Source organism: Delphinapterus leucas, chromosome 11, assembly GCF_059928025.1.
Source record: "Delphinapterus leucas isolate spDelLeu-1000000601 "Yukka" chromosome 11, BTC_Dleu_Yukka2, whole genome shotgun sequence".
Classification (NCBI taxonomy): domain Eukaryota; kingdom Metazoa; phylum Chordata; class Mammalia; order Artiodactyla; family Monodontidae; genus Delphinapterus; species Delphinapterus leucas.
In genome coordinates this window covers 26,827,855-26,843,772 of record NC_143139.1, presented here as the reverse complement: position 1 = coordinate 26,843,772, position 15,918 = coordinate 26,827,855, and the positions used below count along the sequence as shown (strand labels likewise).

The 15,918-nt window shown below is 42.7% G+C and overlaps 1 protein-coding gene across 4 annotated transcripts in view; it reads right to left on the bottom strand.

Annotated features, from left to right (window-relative positions):
• The window catches only part of FGD4 (FYVE, RhoGEF and PH domain containing 4), a 207,335-nt gene extending 191,906 nt beyond the window's left edge, over positions 1-15,429 (bottom strand). For 3 of the 4 annotated variants that reach the window (XM_022577921.3, XM_022577920.3, XM_089920478.1), the window contains exon 1: positions 14,863-15,141. In XM_022577921.3, the coding sequence (XP_022433629.2) occupies positions 14,863-15,028 (166 nt within the window). In that variant the 5' untranslated portion in view covers positions 15,029-15,141. Of the gene's footprint in view, positions 1-14,862 lie in introns of all 4 variants that reach the window. The other variant, XM_089920476.1, reaches the window with a different exon arrangement.
• Between the last annotated feature and the right edge of the window lie 489 nt (positions 15,430-15,918).

Below are 15,918 nucleotides of genomic sequence, written 5' to 3'. Positions count from 1 at the left end.
GGAGATGGAGGGACAGAAAATAAGATTTTAAAAAATTAAGAGTTAGTGGTAAGTGTTGTAGAGAAAAATAAAACAAGTAAAGGAGCACAGGAGTGGGGCTTCCAATTTTAAATAAGATGGCCAAGGAAAGGCTTCAGCGAGGTGTACTTAAGTAAAGATGTGAAGCAGATGAACTCAATACTTTTTAAACATTGCAAGTAAGGTTTCAATTGACTGAAATTTTGTATTAGTCGAGACTTTCAGGTCTACAATAAAAAGTTGTGTCATTTAACACATGAGCAAAAGGAAAATATTAAAAGAAAAAATGTAAAAAAGAGAAATTATTCTCTTTAAATCTATTCTGAGGGGGGCAGTTTCTGGATAAAGGAAAATAAGCAGACACAAACTATTCAACTTTTCCAAATGTCCATAACAAAGCCTATTTTCTCAATGAGCCACTATAGCATTTGCAGGAACTAATGGTAAGGAGCTAGCTTTGAGACCCAAAATAAGGAGATTATAAATCCCTTTTCTAGATGCAAAAGTATAAACTGTAGTGACCCAGGAATCTATGCCAGAAATGAACAATTAACAAAAGATATGCAGGAATGACTATTCTGAAATAAGTACATTTACTGCAGCAGTGATAGATGGAATTGCCAGTACAATTTTTTTAAGTTTACAGAAATGAGCCACCATCAAGACCATGAGGGAAAGAAGCACCTCCACCATCCCTGCCCGCTGCTTCATCAGAGGCCTTCAGACATTGTATGATGACAGCTGCCCACTGAAGGTGGGGATTATGTGAATATCTTTTAATTTTCTATTTCTTTTTTCTACCTCCCCAATGCCCACAATGTGGTTAAGCAAATCTCTCAGGTTAACAAAAACATAGAAGTTGGTCATTCAGTTCCAAAACTCAGAAACGGGCATTAGTTCTCAATGAGAATGAGCTTATACTGGGCACCACACCGACTTCAGAACAATGACTGCCATCATTGGCAGTTTCCTCCCTGCTTCCTCCTGAATCCTTCTCTTCCCTTCTTTTCACTGTTTTCATAACCAGTGGCGTGAGTTTACCGCTTTCTGTAAAAGGACTATAAAGGGTTCTAATTAGCACCCTAGTCAGTTCCCTAGTTCTTCCATGGGGGACAGCCTGTCTGAGTGTAACTCCTCACATCCAAGTTTTTATTACATTAAGATGTTAAAAGAGTGAAAAAAGCTATGCATAATTCTCTTAATTAGAAAAATTAAAGTGGTTTGCCAACATATACCAATAGGATCATGGTATTGATATATTAATACTATATATACATATGTACCTGTATATATAATAATATTAATATATATTATGTTAATATATACATTCTATAGTATTCTATGCATTGTTATATAGCTATCCATTTTTGTTTTTTTTAATGGAATAAAAGAGGAGAAAGGCAGTTTTGCCTGTTTTTTCAGAACATCTCAAATTTAACAGGATTCTTGAAAATTAATACTATTTACATAATTTCAAAGTTTAGTACATAACCATCACCCTGCTAATGAGATATGACAAGAAAGCAGTAGAAGCCTGAATTAGGTGAGTATTCCCAAGAGGTCTGGTTGCACAGCAAAGGCCAGAAAGCTACTTTTTGTTTCCATCTTCAGAATCTTTTTTAAGAATATTGGGCTTCCCTGGTGGCACAGTGGTTGAGAGTCCGCCTGCCGATGCAGGGGACACAGGTTCGTGCCCTGGTCCGGGAAGATCCCACATGCCGCGGAGCGGCTGGGCCCGTGAGCCATGGCCTCTGAGCCTGCGCGTCCGGAGCCTGTGCTCCACAACAGGAGAGGCCACAACAGTGAGAGGCCCGTGTACTGCAAAAAAAAAAATAAAAAGAAAAAAGAATATGTTTCTCGTTTTCCTTGAAATGCCTCTTTTTCCTCTTCCTCACTAGCTGCAGTTGACCAGAGTTACTCTTTTTAATACTCTGGATAAACTAGACAAAACTATCAGAGACAGTATCTTCCCCGTTACTAAAGATCAATAATTACTATCCTTATATTCAGAGATGTTAAAAAAAACTGGCAATAAGGGACTTCCCTGGTAGCGCAGTGGTTAAGAATCCGCCTGCCAATGCAGGGAACATGAGTTCGACCCCTGGTCCAGGAAGATCCCACGTGCCGCGGAGCAGCTAAGTCTGTGTGCCACAACTACTGAGCCTGCGCCCTAGAGCCCACGAGCCACAACTACTGAAGCCCGCTGCCTAGCTCTGCAATGAGAGAAGCCACCGCAATGAGAAGCCAGTGCACCACAACAAAGAGAAGCCAGCGCACCACAACAAAGAGTAACACCTGCTTGCGGCAACTGGAGAAAGCCTGTGTGCAGAACAAAGACCCAATGCAGCCCAAAAAAAAAAAAAAAAAACTGGCAATAAGAAATTTATGGGAGGTAGGAAAGTACATGGGTTAAGAGCCTGAGTTTAAAATCCTGGCTCCCCAGCCAGGTAAACTTGGACAAATTATTTAATCTGTCTGGACTTCTGGTTCCTCTTCTGTATAATGTGGATTACAGATCTTACTAGTGATGATTGAGTTTATGCATGTAAAGCACTTAGGATGTCTGACCAAAAAAGTAATTGCTCAATAAATGATAGCTATTATTGTTTTGACTCTTATGATTGTTAATTATAATTAAGAGGCAGAAGGAGTAGTCACAGATATAGAAGATATAATCACACATAGTATGTTTGGGTTTAGAGAAGGGGGGTGGGGATGTTAGTCAATGTTTTCAGTTATATATTCCACAAATTCATAATCTTTGCTACTATTCAGAGGCAGTAAATATTTTACAGTTATGTTTTAAAATTTAGGCCAGTCTATATTTTAATGTCTCACAATTTTTTAACCAGCACCAACTGAAAAAAGCATCCCAATTTCAGAGATGTTAAAATGTTAAAAAGACTTGATAAAATATTTTAAATTTTATGAAATACATTAAGAGACAGAAAACAATACAGTGATGCTTCAGGTCTCAGATGTTCTACAATCTCATCTTTTTGTATGAGAGCTGGAAATTAAAATCTTGCTTCTGATCATGCCTAGTTTCTACGTGTCAGATTGCTTTTTAAAGTATGCCCTTTAGAGATGGGCAGAAGAAAGGAGCACTATTAGAAGTTTTGACCTTAAAAGCCAAGTCCTAATAGTGAGAAATAACAGGCAAAGAAAAAAAAGACTGTTCAAGGAGAGGACACCTGGAATGGTAAGTGATACGTATAAGATAATGAAACTCCTGACAACATGACGAAGCATTCTGAGGCCTTTCAGTGAAGGAGCAACCCAGGGCCTACAAACTCCAGTATACTCTCGAATCAAGACATATAACAGCATCAGAAAGGATGCCAGGAATAATAAGAACTGTTACACTGAAAGGGATATCTAGTCCATGAAATCTCAAGGAGAACAAAGTATACTATTCCCACGCCTTTCCTCATAATACACCCCTGCACAAAACTAGTACATATTGCTGACAGGAGAACATGAATGGTGCAGACACAGGACAGCTGAGACCACTGACAGAATATTTTAGTGTGCAAGCTGGGATTATTGGTCAGAAAAGGTTACATCTGACATTCTGTCTCCTCTATAGCCACGAAGCCATCTTGCCTCTCCTTGAATATCCTCATTAATAAGGAACTCACAACCACCAAAGGAAACCAATTCCATATTCTTTCAGCGTTGTCAGAAAATTCTTATGTTGAAGCAAGATATGCCAAGCTAGTTTGGGGTTCTTCTGTTGACAATATTTACTGAGCCCTTGAGTGGACTCTGAGGGGCCCTTGAGGAGCAATGGCAATGGATGACTCAAGTTAGGGACTGGTGGGCCAGGCACAGGAAAAACAAGGAGAAATTTAGTGAAGAAGTTGAGGTGGCTGGCAAGAGTGAATGCAGGAGGATTTTCTTCCAGGAGGGTAGAAAACAAATATCAGGAAAAGCTAAGAGAGAGCTGACCACAGGTCCTGACCAGCAGCTATGTGGACGGTGGAAGATCAACTGCCACTTGAGTCACCAGGGAACCAGCATTAAAGGTGAGAGCCAGGCTTCAGTCAGGAAACAGAGGCAGGGTGTGGTTCTGTGATGCAATTCAGGCTTTAAGGAAGTCTGACATAAAAGTAGGGCTCAAGACAGCACGGGAGGAAATACTGAGGAGAGAGGCCAGCAGTAAAAGGCAGCTCTGGCAGGAACTAAGGGGAGGAAAGGACTAGGCAGGAAGTGGATAAAAGGGGGTGGGAAAATATGTGCCTAAAAGAGCTTGTACCTTGGGCAGTAACTTGTGCTCAGTAGGTACAAGTGTAAACAACCAATCACAATCCAGAGAGACAGCGCTAGATCAGAGATACACATAAGATGCAAAAAGAAACCAGAACTGTGAGAGTAGTATTTGTGTTAATCCTAACAAAAACACCGAAAAAGTTATCATTTGAACATTTCCCAAGCACTGTTCTAAGCCCTTTAAAAACAATAACATTTTTATTCTTCCGACAACTCCACAATGTAGGTAATATATCATGTTATCATTTTATAGATGAGGAAACTGAGTCAAAGAGTTCCAAGTCACCCAGTTAATTACTAGAGAAGAATTCAAACCCAGCCAGTCCAACTCCAGGGCCCACACTCTAAACCACTAGCGTGTATTCTTCTCACCTTGATTTCTAGGCCCCAACACAACTGCCTGGTCCATAGTAAACACTGAAACACTTGTTGAAGGACTGAAAGATCCAGCTTTAGTGGGGTCTTAGGAAGGAAAATTTATAATGAAGGATATAAGGGTCTGAAAAGAGAACACAGAGATACTGATGGAATTAACTGGCTAATGGCTCTGAATGGAACCTGTGGGTAGATTTGTTTTTCCAGCCTGCCATGGATTTTCAGCTTGTGTCAGCAGGAAGGTGCTCCAATCAGATGCATGAACCAGCACATGGGCTCATGGGTAACTCCAAAGGCACGAGTCAGATGTGCAGTCTTCCTCAAAGTGAAGACGCAGCACAGTTAAAAACGTGCCTTCCGGGCTTCCCTGGTGGCACAGTGGTTGAGAGTCCACCTGCCGATGCAGGGGACACAGGTTCGTGCCCCGGTCCGGGAAGATCCCACATGCCGCGGAGCGGCTGGCCCCGTGAGCCATGGCCGCTGAGCCTGCGCATCTGGAGCCTGTGCTCCTCAACGGGAGAGGCCACAACAGTGAGAGGCCCGCGTACCGCAAAAAAAAAAAAAAAAAAAGTGCCGTCCTCTGAAATATGATCACTCTGATCACTGTTCTTACACCCAATGTGACCTTATACCCTGGTGTTTATTATACATCATATCCCCCTTCTAGGATGGAAATTTGTTCCATTCATCTTTGGATTCCCAACATTACTTATCAATATTGGTTCATCATCAATATGACACCATTAAGGTAAGGCAGCATGTTTTAGGAAAAGAAATGTTACATGTTAGTCAATTTTCTGCAGAGGAAATAAAGATGACTTTGTTTAAAAGTTGTATTTTTCTACAAGTGGTTTTTAGTAATTAATTTTAACTGAATTCGTCTATAATTTGGTAACTTCCCATACATTATACTACACTGCACTTGAAACTATAAGCGTATTCTTCAGCTGGGGTATCTTATAATTTATTTGGCTCTACATACTGACTTTTCACCTCCTAAACATACTCACTAGCATATATTTTAAAAATACAAATAACATATGGTAAAGTCATGGCACTTTTAAAGGCTACTTATTAACATGTGTCCTAACACAAAATTCTGCCAGAGGCCCCAGTGAACAACCCAGCCTTGCAGAGCAGACTAGATACCTGTCTGCAGCAAGGCTTCACTGCGGCTCGGTGCAGTCCCCAGAACGGAAGCAGCTCCCTGGTTTCTGCAGATGCAGCAGTTGGTGAAGTTGACAGTTTAATTCCAGTGAGTGGGTATGTGTATGAGAGGGGCACAGCAGTTGGGTTTGTGTTCACTCTATTCCTGCATAAGTGAGGCAATAATACAAAACAGATTATGGGCTCTAAGAGTATTTACTGGTGCTAATGTCCACCCACTATTAACTGCATTCCAAGGACAGATGACTAATTCTGGACAATGCTCTACAAACAATGCCAAATTTATTCCTGAAAACACACACACACACACACACACACACACACACACACACACCTCCTAAAGCATGACTAATGCATGATTATTCTAGGTTTAATATTGAATAGTTCAAATAAGATTAAATGTTTATATGAATTTTGAAAGGTCCATTTCTATACTGAAGGGTTACTGGTAAAGGTTTAACCAAAGTCACTAAAGTGTATATAGAGTACTCCATTATAAACATCAATAACAGGCAGTTAGGAGCCATAGAAAGCTTTGACCATGGGAAGGAGATGAACAATACCCAGATTTAAGAAAATTAATTGGGGGAGGGGGGCGATGTAACCTGGATAGCTGGTGGGAGAAGTGCCCTGAAATAAGACAAAGGCCACCATCATGAAATGAAGAAGAATCAATAACAACTGGGTGGCTAACTCAGTAGCAAGTAGATAAGAGGGAAGAGCAGATTTAAAATAAACTTTGAAGTCTAACAAAAGCAAGGTTAATAATTCCTCCAAGAAAGTCAGGAGGATGGGCTAGATTGCAGCAGAAAAAGGAGCTGCAATTTGGTACCCTTAGGACATTTACATTTATTCAGCAGTAAAGAGAAAGAAGCCCAGAGGGTGGATGACACCACCAAGTAAGAGGTGGCAGGAAATAATGGGAATGCTGGAGGAGAGAAAGGAGAAAAATGACCTAGTCAAAGGAATAAACTTGGAGATCCAGTTGAAGTATGAAAATCAGGACCAAGAAAAGAGCTTTAAAAAGAAGCAAATACCGGGAATTCCCTGGCGGTCCAGTGGTTAGGACTCTGCCCTTTCACTGCCAACATCGCGGGTTCGACCGCTGGTTGGGGAACTAAGATCCCACAAGTCACGTGGCATGGCCAAAAAAAGAAAAGAGAAGGAAATACCACCCAGAAATTATGAATAAGGACCACAGAATTCCCTGGCGGTCCAGTGGTTAGGACTCGGCGCTTTCACTGGTCAGGGAAGCCTCGCCGCACGGCCAAAAACAAAAAAAACAATATGGACTACAAACAGGCTACTGGATGATACGTAGGAATTCACTGCTGACTTAGAACACTGATCAAGTTTAGAACAGAAGCCAGCCTAGACCAAGAAAAGGAAGTAGGGAGAAGGATGGGATGAGGGGATGAAGAAGCGGAGGCAGCAATGGAAGTATATGTAGCAGTTTAAGGAAGAAAGCTCCAGAGAATATCAAAGTTTAAAGTCTTGCAAGACCTCATTTGGAGAGAAGTGGAGGTGTAGGACAAGGAGCCTGTGAAATGAGGAGTGGATTCATCCTCCAGATTAGGAAAGAAACAGAGGGCAGCAATAAAGGACACTAAGAAACCAAGACTGAAATGAAAGGTCACTTGTGTTCACGTCAGATACTCCAGTCGTATATAAATTGTCTATCAGCATAAATTAAAGTCTACTTCAACTTAACAGGTTAAGTCGAGAAAAAAGAACCAAGCAAAATAGTATACCAAATGTAAAGAATACAATTAGAAACCAACCGGAAATGGGCAAAAAGTTTGCCAAAAATACAGAGGGCCAATATGATGTGTCAGTTGAGGGACAATCTATATCATTCTTTGCCTTGCACCTAAAAAATATTGGTTGTCTGGGCTCAGGACCAAAGGTGGGGTTTACCCTAGCTTGGAAATGCACAGTAGTTGATGAAGTTTGGTTGCACATCAGAATCATCTGGGGCTCTTGTCAAAAATACAGCTAACCCTACCCCCTGGAGATTCTGACTCATTCTATCTAAGGTACTGCTGGTTTTTAATTAGCACTCCAAGTAATTTTGATGCAGTTGGTAGGATGGCATTTGGAAACCAAGCTGATTATCAGAATTATCTGATATACTTTTAAAAAATACAGATTCATGAGCTTGTGTCTAAACCTACTGAATCTCACACACAATACTCACATCCATAAAATTAAATGCATTATGTTTAAATCCTTTTTGAATCAACTTTCCAGCAAATGCATGTAGAAAAGAATTTTCAGGCAAACCTTGGAGATACTGCAGTTCAGTTCCAGGTCACTGCACTAAAGTGAATATTGTAATAAAGCAAGTCACAATTTTTTGGTTTTCCAGTACATAAAAACTATGCCTACAGTACACTATAGTCTATTAAGTGTGCAACAGTATTACATTTCCAAACACTGTACATACCTTACTTTAAAAATACGTTATTGGACTTCCCTGGTGGTGCAGTGGTTAAGAATCCGCCTGCCAATGCAGGGGACACGGGTTCGAGCCCTGGTCCGGGAAGATCCCACATGCTGCGGAGCAACTAAGCCCATGCGCCACAACTACTGAGACTGCACTCTAGAGCTCGTGAGCCACAACTGCTGAAGCCCACTCGCCCGAGCCCACGTGCCCCAACTATTGAGCCCACGCACCACAACTACTGAAGTCCGTGTGCTCTAGGGCCCACGTGATGCAACTACTGAGCCCGCATGCTGCAACTACTGAAGCCCATGCACCTAGAGCCTGCGCTCCACAACGAGAAGCCACCACAATGAGAAGCCTGCGCACCGCAGCAAAGAGTAGCCCCCGCTCACTGCAACTAGAGAAAGCCAGCACGGAGCAACAAAGACCCAACGCAGCCAAAAAATAAATAAAAAATTTAAAAATACTTTATTTCTAAAAAATGCTAACCATCATCTGAGCCTTCAGCAAGTCGTAATCATTTTGCAAGGTGGAGGGTCTTGCCTCGATGCTGATGGCTTCTGACTGATCAGGGTGAGGCTGGAGTGCCTGTGACAACTTCTTAAAGATAAGACAATGAAGTTTGCTAACTTCAATTGACTCTTCCTTTCATAAACGATTTCTCCGTAGCATGCAATGCTGTTTGATAGCATTTTACCCACAGTGGAACTTCTTTCAAAATTGGAGTCAATCTCAAACCCTACCACTGCTTTATCAACTCAGTCTATGTATTGATCATATTCTAACTCTTTGTTGTCATTTCAACAATCTTCACAGCATCTTCACTGGGAGTAGAGTCCATCTCAAGAAACCAGTTTCTTTAGTCATCCATAAGAAGTGATTCTTCATCAATTCAAGTTTTACTATGAGACTGCAGCAACTCAGTCACATCTCCAGGCTCAATTTCCACTCTAATTCTCTTGTTACCTCCACTGAAGACTTGAACCCCTCAAAGTCATCCATGAGCACTGGAATCAAGTTCTCCCAAATTGCTGTGAATGTTGGTATTCTGACCTCTTCTCATGAATCACAAATGTTCTTAATGGCATCTAAAATGGTGAATCCTTTCCAGAAGATTTTCAATTGACTTTACCCAGATCCATCAGAGAATCACTATCTATGATAGCCTTATAAAATGCATTTCTTAAATAATAAGACTTGAAAATTGACACGACTCCTTGGGGAATTCCCTGGTGGTCCAGTGGTTAGGACTCTGCACTTTCACTGCTGAGGGCGCAGGTTCAATCCCTGGTCGGGGAACTAAGATCCCACAAGCCACACTGCACAGCCAATTAATTAAATTAATTAATTTAAAAAGAAGAAGAAATGACTCCTTGATCCATGGGCTGCAGAATGGATGTTGTGGCGGCAGGCATGAAAACATTAATCTGGTTGTATATCTCCATCAGAGCTCTTGCGTGACCAGGTGCATTGTCAATGAGCAGTGATATTTTGAAAGGAATATTTTTTTTGGAGCAGAAGGGCTTAAAATATTCAGTAAACCATGTTGTAAACAAACGTACTGTCACCAGGCTCTGTTGTTCCATTTATAGAGCACAGACAGAGTAGATTTAGCATAATTCTAAAGGGCCTTAAGATTTACAGAACGGTAAATGAGCACTGGCTTCAACTTCAAATCACCAGCTGAATTAATCCCTAACAAGAGGGTCACCCTGATTACACCAAGATTGAATCCACGTGCCCTTTAAGTACAGAGGTAATGGCCTTGGGCCAACCCCTAATTCCTACCCCAATAAGTCCAGGTCCTCTTCTCTGTCACCAGTTAGATCCATGACCCTGAGTTTTTCTCAGTAGAGGAAAGGAATGCAAGCAAATAGGTGATTGTGGATTAAAAGTCTCTCAATGTTCCTAAGTTCACAAGTTTACATGGCTATTCATTGAAAGACGACTGACTACTCTTTAAACTGCTCTTGGCCTTCCAAGAAATAAGAAAACTTCCTGGTTCCTGATTCTCTGAAGGACTTTCCTATTTCAAAGTCCACCTTAAGCAGCTTCTAAGAATCACTGATGAAATTAACATCACCATTTTATTATAAATCTTTAGATAAATTGTGTTTAGATCACTGTTTCAAATATAATATGCATTCATTAATGTTACAAACACTATTAGCCCTAACATATATGAAACACATATATGTTATATGGAGGCTTTGCCTCCAAAGCCCTGGGAAACCTTAAGAACTAGTATTACAAGCATGTGAGTACTGAAGCCAGAGAGACCTGGTTCAAATCCTATCTCCGAAGCTTAGGCTGGTTGCAGAGCACTGCAACTTGGTTTTTCTTTTTCTCTAAAATGATAATACCATCTATCTTGCAGCGTTGTCATAAGAATAAGTAATACACATACAGTCCTGGTTCAGAATCAGCATCCAATAAACAGTAATTACTCTTATTGGTATAACCCAAATCTTCATCCCTCCTCCTCCAACAAAGGTAAAATTAGTCCTCAAAAAGTGCTCAGGGGGCTTCCCTGGTGGCGCAGTGGTTGGGGGTCCGCCTGCCGATGCAGGGGACACAGGTTTGTGCCCCGAGCCGGGAAGATCCCACATGCCGCGGAGCGGCTGGGCCCGTGAGCCATGGCCGCTGGGCCTGCGCGTCCAGAGCCTGTGCTCCACAACAGGAGAGGCCACAACAGAGAGAGGCCTGCGTACCGCAAAAAAAAAAAAAAAAAAGTGCTCAGGATATTGGAGTATGTGTTGAAAATCGAGTATTCTAACCATGGTGAGAATTGGAAAAAGGAATTCTACTTATAGAAAGTCTGCACAAATAGTGTAAAAAGTCCTTCACCACGAAGCACCCAGATGCTGAATAAATTACAACAGATATACTTTTAAATGTACTGCTGAAATCATAAGAAAATAAAGGAGATTCCCAAGGACGAGAGAAAAAAAGAAAAAGAACAATAAACCTAAACTCTAGTGGGGGAACCTAGAGCCCAGGAACTGCAGCTCTTGCAAGTGGAAGGGGAGACATGGGCCTTGAGCTTGTGAAATGGGAAAGGACTGAACCTGGGACCCATACTGAAGAGGCTACACCTTGGATAAAAGGATAAGAAAGTCTGCAGACCTACACTAATCCAAAGTGGAAAAATTAATGACAACAATGCTGATCTCCCCTTAGCAAACCTGAACTAAATTTACACCTTCTTCAAGTCAAAGAAATGCTTGGCTAATCAAAGTGGTCATGGGTTGGAAGTAGAAACAAACATATTTTATAAAGAAAGGCATCTTCAATAAAGATCCTTCAGGATTCCCATAAAACGAAGGAATAACTGAGGAAATAAGGTACCTTCAGTGATATTCAATAGACAAACTCTCCCCCCGCCAAGGGTTTCAGATATTCAGACTATAGAAAAGAAAAAAGGGAAAGGCACAGAAAAAAGCTGGACCCAAAAAAAAAAAAAAACCACACACACATACACAAAGTAACAAAATTTTCATCCTGTGTGTGTATAAAATATCCCTTTAAATGTATGTTCTTACCATAATGGAATTATATGCTTTATGTGATGTGTGGTAAGAGCACTGCCTTTAATGCCAGGCACACTTGAATTTGAATCTAGCTAAACAAGTACCAGTTTATGATTCCAAGCAAGTTAGTAAAACTTTCTGTGCCTCAATTTCTTTAGCTGGAAAATGGGCATAATACTACCTACCTATTAAAATTGTTGTGAAATAAATTCATACACAAACATATTCAGGTGTGTATGTATCACAAAGCACAATTCTTAGATATAGAAAATGCACTCAATAAACAGTAGCTATTATGAACACCATAGGGGAAGGATTTTCATTCATCCAACAAGTATTTACAGTGTCTCTTATGTGCCAGTCCTAGTGCCAGACATTTTGGGAAACAGAAACGGATAATGACTCCTTGTTATGATTCTAACCTGCATACTTGTTTTGTGCCAGCCATTTATCTATATAATCTTACTTTATTCTCCCCACAATCTTATAAAGTACTGTTATCTCCATTGTCCAGATGAAGAAATTGAGAAATTAAGAGACTTGATTCAATTCATAAAACCAGTAGTATAAGGACTTGAACTTGGGCACTATATGACCCCAAAGCCTATGTCTTAATTTAATTACCTCACCTAGACGAGGACACTGCCATTCAGATATATATGGAGGATGTGGTTGGTAGACTTTTTTGTCTTTCCCCTTCTTTCCTTTTTTTTTTCTTTTTTTTTTTTTTGAGAAAAAGCAAAGAGCTCTAAAAATAACGGATTTCACAGTCATGGAATATAACACAACACCACTAAACTGAATTCTTAGTTTTTGTTCCTTCTTCAAGAGGGAAAGTAACACTTCGATTATGAGTAACATCCACTATACATGTAATGGGTCTAAATGTTGTAGTTTCCATATATAAATACTTTTCTAGGTACTACAGAGTAAATTGGCACTTCTTGGGAATTTCAACCTGGTTTACTTTTTGATGAGGGGAGGATCCTACTTATATAATGATAAAGAGTTGAATGAAACTTAATAGGCAGGCAGATTAGATTCAAAGAAGGAAGCAATTTCTAAAATGTTTTTACCTCACCAAATTGAATGGGGTGTGGTCACTCAATAGTGTCAGACTACTTTTCAAAACATTAGGTCACTCTCCAACAGATACTATAGATTACATCATGGTAAAGAGGAATAATCATACCTAGGAAGATCGAGTAATTAATTTTCAACCCTGAAAATAATGGCAACAAGAACTTTGAGTTCTTTTAAACAATACTGAGACACCCTAACAGATTAGAAAAGTTATTGCTAGGTCCTCCATCTTGTCAAAAAAAAAAAGAAAGTGTTCTGGATTTTCTCTGTAGAAAAAAGAGAATAGAAAAGAAAAAAGGACTCTTCCATAAGCACAGCTGCCTTGCAGAAATGATTTATACTGCTCGCTCCTACTTCTAGGAGGCAATTCATCTTTTGCTCACCTACTCAAAGAGTTTGAAACTAAGCACGAGATTTTCAGTAAAATAATGATGTAAAGAAATTGGATCCCTTTACCCTCCAACTGAAAACTGCTGATGATTAAGAAATCGAGTAGGGCTTCCCTGGTGGCGCAGTGGTTGAGAGTCCGCCTGCCGATGCAGGGGACACGGGTTCGTACCCTGGTCTGGGAAGATCCCACATGCCGCGGTGCGGCTGGGCCCGTGGGCCAAGGCCGCTGAGCCTGCGCATCCGGAGCCTGTGCTCTGCAACGGGAGAGGCCACAACAGTGAGAGGCCCGCGTACCACAAAAAAATAAAAAAGAAAGAAATCGAGTAGCTCAAACAATTAAAAAATTCATAAATAAGTAACTTCAAAACAAAGTAACGAATTTTCACTTAAAAGGAAGAAAACACCCCTCTACTCATTTTAGGGTGAATCTGGGAAGAGATTTTAGAGATTATTTCACCAGAGTCTTCATTTCAAAGATGAGGAAATTGAGACCTAAACCATTGTGATTCGATTACTTGTTTATATATTTTCTCACATCACTATTTCTGCCCTTACCTAATGTGGCTATAAATTTGTAATTCATCACCCACCATGCTCTTCTGTCCTATGAGTAAATACTACAGCTTCAGGACGGAACAGAAAAAATTTTAAAGCTCCAAGACTTCACAGTTAAACCATAACAGCTTTGCTTAATAAGAATAAAATGAGTGTAAGTGAATAAAAAAGCATTTGTATTTCTGCTACTCAAATAAGGTTTCTGCCTCATAACTGGTCTATACACAAGCCACCTCTGCTTATGGCACAATAGGAGCTCAAAAGCCGTGGGTGGGGGTTAAAGAAAAGTTTTGCAATTCAAGAAAAAAAATCCCTAATGTGTTCTACGTAGCTTCAAGCCCGCCTAGGGAGAACAGAATGCCTTTAAAGAGCGAAGAAGTTGTGGGCTGCAACAGATCATTTTGAGGATTTCTTCCAAGACTAAGAGTCGATGGAGAATTCAGAATTCAAAATACCGCATTACTGAGATCTTAATTTATCAATACAAAACCACAATAAAAACTGAATTTCTTGAGAGTAGGAACATGTTTTCTTCTGAGAGACCTACAGCTTTTCATACTCAAGCGTCTTTTTCAAAAGGGAAAACCGGAGCACTCAGGATTGCTGGTCCGAGGTCACTCAACAGGTAGGCGGCCGGACCAGGACGAACATCGGCCTCCCGCATTTATTGTACTAGTCCTTCACAAGGTCTGCCGAAAGCAACTTAGCGAAAAACCTTAAACTTCAGTAGAAAACTGGTTATTAATTCGTAATCAAACTTAAAAAAAGAGTTATCCTTTACTTCCGGAATTCCCTGGTAAGTGACCTCCAGGACTGATAAGTTCAGCCTCAGGCGCGCTCCCGCCAAGGACCTTTGGGGGAAGGGACAAAATAGGTAAAGTGGGTGGGCGGCCCGGCGCAGCCCTCTGGGAAGGTTTCCGAACTGGCTCACACCGCTGCGGTGGACGGGGCGCACCTGCAGGGCGCTCGGCGGTCCATCAACTGCGACAACACCCCCGCCCACCCCTTACCTCCCGAGGCGCTTACCTGGGGCGTCTGCGGGGGCCTGGCCCCTGAACGTGGCCGTCTCGGCCCATTCCAGGTGCGACGAGGGCCGACTCCAAGGCCGGGGGGTCCCAGGCGGCAGGTAGGAGGGGTTGGACTTCCGCCGGATCGCCACCCGTCTGAAGTTGTAGTCGCCCTCGCCGCTCATTTTGCTGCGTTCGCTCGCGGCTCGGCACCCTCGCCCGCCCTCGTCCGGCCGCAAGCGCGCGCTCGGCGGATTCCTGAGGGGCGACCGGACCCCCGGGGGCGTCGTTTGTAAGCCCAGGCTCGGCGCGACTCGACAGAGACAACTTCGGGGCTGCTCAGCGCCGGCGCCCTTCTGCTCCGGCGTCTCCTCTGCAAGTGCTTCCTCGTCCCTTCCTCCCGGGACTCCCAGGGTCGCGCCGTGAGTTTGGCTCCGACTCCCTGTGCGGCACCCGCCACGCCCGGTCTCTGCGGCTCGCGCTCTCACCTGACGCCGCCACTGCAGCGGCTGACTTCGGCTACCACCACCCGCTCCTCTCTGGACCAATCGCCGGCCAGCGCCCGAGAGCGCCGAGAGTTCGGCCTGTGGTCGCCGCTGCCGCTACAGCAGCCGCCGCGTCCTGGTCCCGCCGGGGCAGCAGCCTAGCACGCTCGCGCGGTGCCGCCGGGAGCGTGCGCGCGGGGCCGCCGGGAGCGTTCCGGGCAGCTCCTCCCTCCCCTCTCCCCTCCCCCTCTCCTCCCCTCCCCCTCTCCTCTCCTGCCTCTTCCCTCTCTCCTCCTCCATCCCCAGCGAGCCCCGGCTAGCCCTCGGGTCTTGACCGGAGCCACGAGGGCGAGGGCGCTCACCTGCGGACGCATACCTGGGGTGCTCCGAAGGTCAGCCGCGCTCACCTGTGGGCCACGCCCTGGACTCGGGGAGAAAGAAGAGATCATTACAGCTACTCCGGACTCTGTACAGGGCCTGCCATTCTCGCAGAGCCACACGGCAAGGGTCACACGTATGTCTCAAGCTGCTTCTGAGCCCTTGATAATGATCTTACCAGTGAAGTATTTCAGATAAAGAAACCGAGGTGC